The sequence below is a fragment of the Terrapene carolina genome, unplaced genomic scaffold (assembly GCF_002925995.2).
Source record: "Terrapene carolina triunguis isolate 2854851 unplaced genomic scaffold, T_m_triunguis-2.0 Scaffold192, whole genome shotgun sequence".
Taxonomy (NCBI): Eukaryota; Metazoa; Chordata; order Testudines; family Emydidae; genus Terrapene; species Terrapene triunguis.
In genome coordinates, this window is record NW_020664543.1 from 2,518,218 (window position 1) to 2,529,135 (window position 10,918).

The 10,918-nt window shown below is 63.2% G+C and overlaps 1 protein-coding gene across 1 annotated transcript in view; it reads right to left on the bottom strand.

Annotated features, from left to right (window-relative positions):
- Positions 1 to 864: 864 nt before the first annotated feature.
- Positions 865 to 10,918, bottom strand: part of AATK (apoptosis associated tyrosine kinase) — an 18,987-nt gene continuing 8,933 nt past the window's right edge. The window contains exons 7-13 of the mRNA XM_026654626.2: positions 9,415 to 9,499; positions 8,016 to 8,137; positions 7,177 to 7,326; positions 3,233 to 6,716; positions 2,775 to 2,928; positions 1,958 to 2,194; positions 865 to 1,080 (exon numbers count right to left, since the gene is read on the bottom strand). Of these exons, the coding sequence (XP_026510411.1) occupies positions 1,052 to 1,080; positions 1,958 to 2,194; positions 2,775 to 2,928; positions 3,233 to 6,716; positions 7,177 to 7,326; positions 8,016 to 8,137; positions 9,415 to 9,499 (4,261 nt within the window). The 3' untranslated portion in view covers positions 865 to 1,051. The remainder of the gene's footprint in view (positions 1,081 to 1,957; positions 2,195 to 2,774; positions 2,929 to 3,232; positions 6,717 to 7,176; positions 7,327 to 8,015; positions 8,138 to 9,414; positions 9,500 to 10,918) is intronic.

Below are 10,918 nucleotides of genomic sequence, written 5' to 3' on the forward strand. Positions count from 1 at the left end.
AGCCTACAGCAGGGAGCTGGGAGGACAGGGCAAACCAACTGCTCTTACTGAGTTGCTCCCAGCTCCTAGGGGGCTCTTACCAGATGCCCTGTGGGGGAGCCGGAGATCGGAGGCAAAGGGCAAGCGCTGTTAGCAAGAGCGTTCTGGAAAAGTAAATCACAGAGAAATAAATGTCAAGAGCTTCCTCTAATCACCAGTGATCAGCCTAGGGCATGGGAGTTTGGACTCCACCCAGGCCGTCTCCCCTGCTTTGCCACAGCTCTTTCCCAAGCCAAGGCACAGGGGCTATCTGTGCTAGGACGGTGCTGCCACTGCCGGAGCTACTGCTCCTTCCTGACCTCGGCAACAACATCAAGCTCTGCTGTAACCGTCCTGAGCCCTCCTCTCCCAACAGCTCCAGAAGCAGGCGGCGGAACAGTGCTTAGAGGAGGGCGAGTGTGAGATTACAAACACCCAGCAGGAAGGAGGAAGACCATAACCAAAGACGGGCAGTGCCCTGTGACCAAAAAGCCACGTGCCCGTGCAGCAGAGAGCATGGGTGGAGTGCCCCTCCCATCTACTGACGTGAAAGCGCAGGAATGCCAAGCTCCTTACATGTCGGGCAGCCCGGAGAGCACAGGTGAGTCTGTGACAGGTGTGTCCGAGAGGTGAGTCTGACTCTTCTCAGGAAGCCGGGGGAGAGGGAGGCAAGAAGCCACGAGGTGTGAGCTGCTGGGTCACAAAATGGCCAAGGTGGAGACTCAGTGATGTTAGCAAGGTCACAGCGCTACCCTTTAAATGCTATAATTTATATATGTATATTTATACACGCACGCACCCACCCACCCACCCACGCACACGCACGGTCATCACCAACCGCCTCGCTGCAGCGCCACCGGGAGCGATTCCGGCTAGCAGCAAAGAAAATCCTTCCAATAAAATCTGCCTAGAAAAATAGAGCAAGGTCCCAGGAGTCCGGGTGCTGCACCCGGCTCCCGTCCTTCAGCCTTTCTCGTTGGCCCTGAGGCCGACACCGACACCAGGAGACGTCCAAGCAACCATGTGGGCAGGCTCATTCTCTGTCACCGTCTTCACTGCTGCCTGGAACAGAGACAGAACAGGCGGAGTTCTCAGAACTTTAGGAGCCAGCCCACAGGAATGGATGTCACCTCGACAGACCCATCCCACCCTAGCTGGTAGGGCTGGCGGCCTACACTGAGTACAACACGGAGGGGCCAAGTCCACCACTCCCAGCCAACAAGGGGAAGCGCCTTTGTGTGGTATGGGGCACTGACATGGCCCAGCCATGTTCATGCCTGGCAGCCTCCCTAGAGGGCTTAGGGCCTGGGGAGGAGAGACTGATGTCACAGGGACAACATTCCAGCTCCAGGTCCCAAGTGCAGCTGACCAGCTCATTTAGACAAGCAGGAGAGCTGGGCAGCAGGCAGCCTGCACAAGGGCCCCACAGACACAGTAAGAACTACCAGTACTTAGTACTGGTGAGTTCAGACATCACCACTGAGCAACGCAGCACGGTGGGCACACCCATCTCACACAGGGGGGAAACTGAGGCACGGGGGGGTGCAGTGACTTACCCAAGGTCACTCAGCAAGTCAATGACAGAGATGACTATAGAACCCAGGAGTCCTGGCTCCTAGTTCTGTGTATTCCCCCCCTAAGCCTGCAGTATGTCTACGGGCAATGAGCTGCCTGATTTGGTGTATGGGGCCCCCTAGGGGAGAGGGACTTGCCAGGATCAGAGTTTGAGTGAACCTCAGGAGTTCATGGCTCCCATTCTGGGTCCAAACCACCCCACTTTGCGTCCTATAATGGATCCCAAGGCAATCAGATGGGTCCCGGGCTCCAGGCAGACCCAGCCACGCACGGCATGCTAGCCAGAACAGCTCCAAGAGAGATGGCTCCAAGTCTCATCACTCCCAGCTCCCTATTGGGCTGAGCACCCAGCCCCAGCCCTCACCTCCTACGGACTCCATGTCCGAGTCGGAGACGTGTGTGATGGAGAACCTGGAGACCGGCGCAGGAGACACGGTGAACCGGGAGAACTGGATCGGCAGCACCTGCTTCTGGACTGGGACCAGCGAGGGAAGGCTGGGGATGGCCGAGACTGGCATCACTGGCGTCACCGTCAGTGAGGACATTAACGATGACTTCACGGGCATGAGCGGAAAGTCGTCATCCCACTCGAATCCACCACCTGGAGCAGAGCACGACCACAGTGACACATCAGGGAGCAGGCCCATTGCTGCTGTGCCCACGGCCCAGTCCTGCCGTCCCTCGCCCGGGCCTATCGCTACCTCGCCCGCCGCCCCCCTCAGCCTGCCGCCCCTCGGCCGGGCCTATCGCTACCGCGCCCGCCGCCCCCTCAGCCTGCCGCCCCTCGGCCGGGCCTATCGCTACCGCGCTCGCCGCCCCCCTCAGCCCGCCCCCCCTCGGCCGGGCCTATCGCTACCGCGCCTGCCCACTGCCCCCCTCAGCCTGCCGCCCCTCGGCCGGGCCTATCGCTACCGCTGTGCCCACTCCCTCTCTCAGCCTGTGGACTCTCAATTCGAGCTCCACCCTTGCACAGAGCGCCCACTGTAGTCCATGTGGATTCGCCTCCAGATTCTCTGGGGCCTTGTGCTAGTGCTACCTGATGCCCGCTATGCCCAGGGGAATCAGGCCTGGAGGGGGCAGCCTGGAGGTGGTGGGACAGGTGCCCATGCCCAGCGCCACTGGCAGTTATACAGCTGAGTCCCTCCCCAGCTGCGGGCGCTCCGCCCACCACAAGCCCTCACTCTCTTCAGAGGCGTTGCCATCCGGGGAGTCATCAGATGCGCTCAGTCTGTCCACCGGGCTTGTGGGGCTGGGGCTGTTGCTCTGCACGGGCTGCAGCGACGGTGCCGTGACCTCTGGGAACGTCTGGTCGCTGAGCTCCCGAGTGGGACTTTCCTGGACATTAAAAGACACCTTGGAAAATCACCCCATAAAGACACATGCCCGAGAGCCAGGCAGTGATGACACTGCCATCCCAGATACTCCAATCTGTGCCCTCAGGGGCCTGGCACCCACTGACTGGGAAATGGATGGAGGCCCCATGTCACAAAGGCCTCCCCAGTCTCCCCAGCTCAACTGGGCTGGGATGTGGAGGAAGCTGGGGACAGAGCCCTGGGACGCCCTCCCAGATGGTGCCCGTCTGCTGCCTTCCTGAGCTCACTGCACGGGAAGGCAGCGACTAGGCCCCAGGGCTGCTCACCTGGTCAAAGAGGTAGACGGTGACGTCGTCGTAGAAGGACACGGCCTTCTTCTTCCGCTCCAGGTCCTCGCAGAAGGTCTGGGACAGCAGGTTGGGCATCTTGAGCAGGCTGCGCAGGTTCCGGGCGCTGTGGCTCTCAGCCACCACAATGGGCACAGCAGCCGGCTCGTCCTCGCTCTCCTCACTCTGCTCCTGGATGTTGTAGCAGCGCAGCTCCTCGTCCGACTCGTCGCTGTCCTCGGTGTCCTCCTCCTCCTCCTCGGGCTCCTCCCGCCGCTCGGGGCCGGGTGGCCGCAGCTCCGCGTGGGCCTGCCGCAGGGAGAGATCCAGGGACAACTGCCGGCCCTGAGCTAGCGACAGCTCTTCTGCCAGGGCCCTGCCAGGACCCTCCTGCGCTTCCCCTTCAGGGGCCACTCGCACCCCTGGCTCCTCTAACGGGTGCTCCGGCCCCTCAGGCTCGGAGCTAGGAGCCACAGCCTCACCCAGCAGGCCTGAGAGCCCTTCCTGCAGGAGTTCTTCTCCACTAGCTTTGGCCAGAACCAGCAGGGCTGGGCCCTCCGGGCTCGTTACCACGGGAGACAGGAAGAAGGACTTGGATGGCACAGACTCTGCTGGGATGCTGGGGATGGCAGGGCACTCCTCCCAGGTCGTATCTCTGGAGCCGTCCGAGTCTGGACTGTGGCCTGCAGCTGTCTCCTCAGCCCTGGCGGCACCTTCCAGCTCCAGCTCCGGCTCTGGGTGGGCAGCCTGGACGCTCCCTTCCCCGGGACTCACCACTTCACCTGCCATTGAGAAGCCTACACCAGAAGCTCCAGTTCCCATGGTGCAAGCAGCTCCCTGAGGGCTGTCAGGGGTGTCGCGGGGCTGGGGCGGCTCCTCCCCATCACTGTTTTGGCTCGGGGCACTTCCCAGGTCTTGCGCATCCAGCTGCAAGCACCCCGCCTCCCTGTCCTGGGCTTCAGACCCATCGCTGTCCTCATCCTCCTTGAGGTACCTCTCGGCGTCGGTGTCGTAGTCTGAGAAGTAGGCTGAGTCACGGTACGGGTTCTTCTCACTCAGGCCGTGAAGCTCAGCGCTGAAGGATGAGGAGAGGTGCATCTCTGAGGCCACGCCGTCCCCTTCGCCCACCGCCAGACCTACGGGCGACTTCCCCAGGTGGGTGAAAGTCTCTGGCTCCCTGGGCTCATGCGGCTCCTTTAGGACAAACTCCGGGGACTCATAGTTCTCGGTGTCATAGCCACTGTCCAGGGCCTTGGGCTGGCTGGAGGGGACGTAGCTGGTGGGGCTGAAGACTTCACATGAGCTGGCTGTGGATGGGATGTCGAGGGATTCCAGGGAGTCCGGCGTCCCCACCTGCTTCTGGAGAGACTTGAAGGATGGGATCACGTCCACTCGTTCCATGTAGTCTCCGGAGAAGTCGGTGAAGACACCAGACGTGAGCTCCGCGGTATCTTCATCGCTGCAGTCATCCATGTCAGGGAAGCTGGTGCTGGAGAAGGTCTTGTCTGGGGTCCGGTCCAGGTCACTTGTGATGCTCTTCCCACTCTCCACTGCAATGTCTCCGGGCACTTGGCCAGCTGCCTCAGAGGCCTCTGAAGGGATCTGGGTGCAGTCTGCACAAGGGTTGCCCTCTGTGTGATCATACGGGACAGCCCACTCCCCAGGACTTAGTGGGAGGGCTGCCCCCTCAGCCGGCATGGTGGTGCTCTCAGATAGCTGGCAAGCTGCCCCTGCCTCGGCATGTCCCATATCAACAGGCCCTGGTGGATCCATACCCCTTGGCTGTGGCATTTGGGCATGGTGATTCCCCTCCCCTCTCTCGGCTTGTCTTGATGCTGTGCTGGCATCATCCAGGCACCTCTGGGCTGCAGCTCCGGCCGAGGAGTCTGTAGGGAGCACTGCACCGGAGGCACGTCGTGAACCGGAAACACCTGCCAGCGCTGTGTCTTCCAAAAGGTCGAAAGCGGATGAGTCATGGCTCTCCCAGTGGGGGGAGGAGGAGGAGGAAGAGGAGGAGGAAGAGGAAGAGTCCTCTTTGTTGCTCAGGGTCCTGCGCTGCCCGGGATCCAAGCAGAAGCTATGGTTTTCAGTGAGGGGCTGGTCCTGCAGCGCTAGCCGCAAGTCCTTGACCAACGGGCTCCTCCTCTCCTGCAAGGCGTCCCTGAGCTGGGCCTCGTCGCGTGGCACGGAGTCCAGGGGCTCGGCCATGAGTCCCCGGAAGGTGATCATGTGGCGGTAACACCAACTGTCGTTGGCAGGGGGCTCGCAGGGTGGAGGAGGGCAGTTGCTGCTGTTGTTGTTGGCCGAGCTGTTGGACGTCCAGTGCTGCCTCTGCACCGCTGTGCTCACATCCTCCGGGACCAGCCCGCTCGCGCGCTCTCTGCTCCCGCACTGGGGGCTGCCGCACGGGCTCTCCTCGCCCAGCTCCAAGGTGATGCAGTCCAGCCTGGAGCCCTGAGTCCTGCTAGCCACCTTCTGCCCCACACACTCCAGCAGCCTCCCTGCCAAGGGGGCTGGGTGGGGCTCCTCATAGCTGGGGGGGCTGTAGGCACAGTTCACTGATGGGGAGATGCCCAGAGGGTCCTCAAAGATGTTCTTCTGGAAGCTGGGGACCTGCCACTCCTTGCTGCTGGCCTCCAAGGGCTCCTCCTCCAGCAGATAGTGGTCGGCGCCATCGCCTGGGGACGGTTGGTAGTACGGAGGCTCCTTGCTGTGGCACTGGTAGGGGTAGTAATTGGGATGCTCCCAAGAGCCCTCGCTGGGCGTGGCATGGCCCAGCAGGGGTTCCATGGTCAGGGAGACAGTGGGGCTGTTATCTGAGTCGTATGTGCCACTGTCCTGGCCCCTCTTGGCTTGCCAGCGGGACCCCTTGGCCGGGGAGCCGTACTCACAGTCGGGGCTGTAGGAGCACATGGCATAGTCCAGCTCGGTGCGACCCTCCGAGGGCCCTTCAATGCGGATGTAGTACTCACTGCTGAGCGAGGGGCTGTGGGCCCCCAGGATGGGCACCACGCTGGGTGCGTGCAGGCTTGGGCAGCCCTGCTGCTTGCACTTATAGCAGGACGGCGAGACGCCGAGGCTCAGCCGCCCCATGGAGCTGGTGGGGTAGTACAAGTCCTGGTACTGGGCGGCACTGCTGGGGCTCAGGGCCCCCGTGGGTACCTGGAAGCACTCAGCCTTGCTGGGCTCCCATTTGTACTCGAAGTTGAGGCCCTGGCTGGTCTCCATGACAGTCAGGACGTCGTCCCCATCCGAGTGGAAGCCTTCGGCAGAGAACTGCTCCAGCAGCGGGAAGGAGGAGACCTCGGTGCCGCGGTGGCTGCTGCTGGAGCTGCTGTTGGGCTTCATGGAGTTCCAGCGCCTCTCGAACTCCTCCTCTGCCTCCGTCGCCCCCTTGGCACACAGATAGGAGAGAAGCAGGTGCACCTCTTCCGCCGTCGGCCTCTGCTCGGGCTGCAGCCAGCAGAACTGCATTACCTCGTACCTGCGACACAGAAGGACACTGGAGTCCGTCCCTGCACAGCGCCCCCACCTGCCTGCAGCCGCTCCGGCAGAAGCCTGTGGCTGCACGCTCCCCAGCCCCCGTCTCCCTGCCAGCCCCAGCCGGAAGGCGACCTTCCACCAGCCGGTGAGAGGGCGGCTGGGCATGGGCACACGCCCACCCTTCGCCTGCACATGGCGCCGCCATGCGCGTTCTGACTCACTGTTCAGCAGGACTGCCCCCGCTCGGCAGATGGCACCGGGCCCCTCAACGCACCCCTGCCCGGAGCCAGCCCAGGAGAGAGGAACCGGAGGAGAGGAAGGGAGGATGCACAAATAGGAGAGCGTTCGGCAAGCACATTGCTAACGCAGTGGTCCGAGGCCTGAGGCAGGCGGAAATCTGCCACCCTCCGGCAGCACCTGGCAACTCCACCCCACCCCAGTGCCCGCGGCATGCTCCTCACCAGCGCTCAGACAGCAACAGCTTCAGCTGGGGCTTGGGCAATTTGAGCTGCTGCTCCTTGATGGCGTAGGTGAGCACCTGCCGGTCGGAGTAGCGGTAGTAGGGCTGGTTGCCCAGCTCAAAGAGCTCCCAGATCGTCACGCCCAGAGACCTGCAGAGACAGGGACGAGCGTGTGTCGTTGCAGCACGGCGGGGGGCGGGGGGGGACAACCAACAGCAGAGAGGAAAGGCCAAGGGAGGGCCGTGCCCCAGCCGGCCCTACTGACCTGGGCAAGACAGGCAGCTGGAGGCTCAGGCCTCTGGGTTACACATGGGCAGAGCCGCCTGGAGATGGAGGAGAGAGGCCAGCTCCCCACCTGGCGTGAACGGGCCCCGTTCCACGGGAGTCCATAGGCCAGATCCACCCTGGTGTGAACAGGCCCCGCTCCACTGGGCTTATGCCTGTTCACACAGCTGGGGATCCAGCCCTGGACTCTCAAATTTTAAGGGCAGGTGGCGGCAGTCAGATGACCCGTGCTGACCTCCTCTAGAGCCCTGGCCTCGGACCCTCCCCAGCCACTCCGCCCCCGATGCCCACCCTGCCAGGGGCTGAGGCCCATCCCCTGCTGGGTCCATATGGGACTGGCAGCCTTGCCCTGTCCCCCGCCGCACACCCCAAGGGCTCAGGGCCGCCTGCCAGACCACGAGGCACTGACACATCCTGAGCAGGGACACAGGCCCGACTCACACCCGCGTGCTGGCTGAGGCCAGGGCCTGAGTCACTCGCACACAGCCGGGGGCTGGGGGAGGGCAGGGACTGCTGGCAGCCGGGCATGTGCCCCCCCTGGGCCCTGCGCTCACCAGACGTTGCTGGATTTGGTCTGATCCACTATGAGCAGGTTGCCGTGCACCTCGTCGATGAGCTCGGGCGCGATCCAGCGCAGCGGCACCCACAGCTGGTCGGCCGTCACGAAGTAGTCATCCTGCCGAGCATGCGGGGTCAGCGCGAGAAGAGAACGTCAACCTACGCGTAAGGGACCGGCACGCCCGGGTGTGACAGCAGCCCCCCCAGCCCCCTGCTGCCCCAGGCCCCTCTTCCCTCCCCTCCCCCCAGCCTCCTGCTACCCCGGGCCCCTCTTTCCCCCCATCCTCTCCCCCGCCTGAGCCCCCTGCCTCCCCATTCCCTCTCCACTTCTCCTTTTTCCCCCAGCCCCCTGCTGCCCCCCTCCCCCAGCCCCCATCCACCTCCTCTTCCCCCAGTTCATCTCCTCCCCAGCTCTTTCTCCATTTCCTCCCTTCCCCTCCATCCCCTGCCCCACACTCCTGGCTACTGCCTCTCCTCCCCACCCCCTTCCCACAACTCCTCTGCTACCTCTCACCCCCCAGTCTCCAGCCCCGTCCACTGCCTCTCCTTCAACCCCCATCTTCCCACCTCTCCTCCTCCCCCATCCTCTGGCCCGCCCACCACATCCTCCTGCCACTGCCCCCTCCCCCGCCTGGCCCTCTGCTGCCCCCCCATCGCCTGCTGCCCCCCATCGCCCGCTGCCCCCTCCTCCCAGCAGTTCCAATCCCTCAGGGCTGAAGTGACCTCCCCAAAGGCTGCAGCAGACGGTAACCTGCCCTGGGTGCCAGGCTGAAGCAGGTCTCCAGGACTCAGCTGGCAGGTGCGGTCTGAGCAGCTAGAGGAAAAGGCTAGCGGCAGGGACCTGCCCCTCCCGCCACGACTCAGGGGAGCAGCCCCTGCCCCCGCCTGCGCCCCTGCAGGGAACTGAAGGCACAGCCGCCCCGGTCCCTGCTGGGCACTGTTTGCATTAGGAGGAGGGCATTGCCAGCTGCTCTGTGGGGGAGAACCCTCCCCTCCCCGCCCCGAGTCACGCCAAGCAGTGTCTGCCCTGCCCAGAGGGGGAGCGTAGGAGGCTCAGAAACACCCATTCCCAGGCCCCTCTCTCCAGGAGGACAAGCCCCATTCCCAGGACACTGGGAGCCTCCCGCAGCAGACAGCCGAGGAAACCGACAATGAATCCCAGGCGCTCAGAGTAACCAGCCCGAAGGGACCCAGCAGCCAGGGCCTGGCCCAGGGCTCCCATCCTCCAACACCCCCTGCTACAGTAACCCCAGCTCCCGGGTCCCTGAACCCCACTGGGCCGGGAGGATGCCCTGTGCCTGAGCCCAGGTCAGCCCACAGAGGCTGGGCTCCAGCAGGTGCCGAAAGCCAGCCCCCCCCCCCCCCCCCCCCAGCCCCAGCCCAGCCCAGCCTTACTTTGTACTTGCAGCGAGCCAGGCCGTAGTCCCCGACTTTGACGGTCAGGTCAGCAGTGAGTAAGCAGTTCCGCAAAGCCAGGTCGCTAGACAAAGGAAACGCACAGCTGCTGTTACACAACCCCAGGCGCGCTGGGGCGGTGGAGTGGGGAGCTCACAGACATGCCGGTCGGGGTGAGGGTGCCGGGCAAGCGGCAGCCACCCAGGCCAGAGGGGCCTGAACAACCCGGCGGGGAGACAAAGGAGGGGGAGCGTCAGGGTTCTGGATTTGAACCCGTCGGGGGGGGGGGGGGGGGTTGTTGGCCCCAGACTTTGGCCAGAGACAGCAGGGCTCAGGCTGTAACTCACCGGCTAGTGCAGGGCATTCCAGTCACCAGCCCAAATACATGGCAGGGAATGCTAAGCCTCCAGCCGCCTCCAGCCGCCCATCCCGCCGTCAGACTAAGCCAGGCAGAATGGAGATTGCCTGGCAACCTACCTCGGCCATTTCCTACCCTGCCGCTGTGACCTCTCCTCGCAGCATGCGGGAGTGTGTGTATGTGTGTGCGCGTGCATGCATGCAGGTGAGTGTGCGTGTGTGTGTACACGCGCGTGTATATATGTGTGGGTGGGTGCAAGTATATGCACACATGTATGTATATGTGTGGGTGTATGCGCACGTGGGTGGGTGGGGGAGAGGGTGTGTGTATGTGTGGGTGTGGGGGTGTATGCAACTGTGTGCATATGTGTGGGCACGTGTGGGTGGGGGACAATGGTGCATGTATGGGTGCAACTGTATGCACACGTGTATGTATATGTGTGAGGAGGGCATGTGGGGGGGGCATGCGTGGGTGGCAGAGCAGCTGTGTGTATGGGGATGTGGGCGTGTGTGTGGGTGGTCATATGAGCACATGAGTAGGTGGGGGGGCGAGGGTTTGGGGGGGGCATGTTTGTATGTGTGTGGGTGGGTGTGTGCATGCGTGGTGGCAGAGCGGCTGTGTGTATGGGGAAGTGGGCGTGTGTGGGGGTGGTGGCGTGGGCGTATGAGCACGAGTAGGTGCGGGGGCGAGGGTTTGGGAGGGGTGTTTGTATGTGTGTGTGTGTAGGTGGGTGTGTGCATGCATGGGTGGCAGAGCGGCTGTGTGTATGGGGAAGTGGGTGTGTGTGTATGTGGGGGGGGCGAGGGTATATGCATGTGTGTGTGGGGGATTATGTATGTATATGTGTGCATGGGTGGGTGGGTGGGGGTGAGGGTGTATGCGTGTGTGGGGGGGCATGGGTGTATGAGTGCGTGTGTAGGTGGGGGTGAGGGTGTGTGTGGGTGTGGCGGGGGCATGGGTGGGTGGCAGAGCAGCTGTGTGTATGGGGATGTGGGTGTGTGTGTATGTGTGGGAGGGCAAAGGTGTATGCGTGTGGGGGGCGTGTGTGTATGTATATGTGTGGGTGGGAACCAGGAGGGATGTGTGTGGATGGGTGGGGATGAGGGTGTGTGTGTAGGGGAGGGGGGGAGGGTGTGTGTGTGTGTA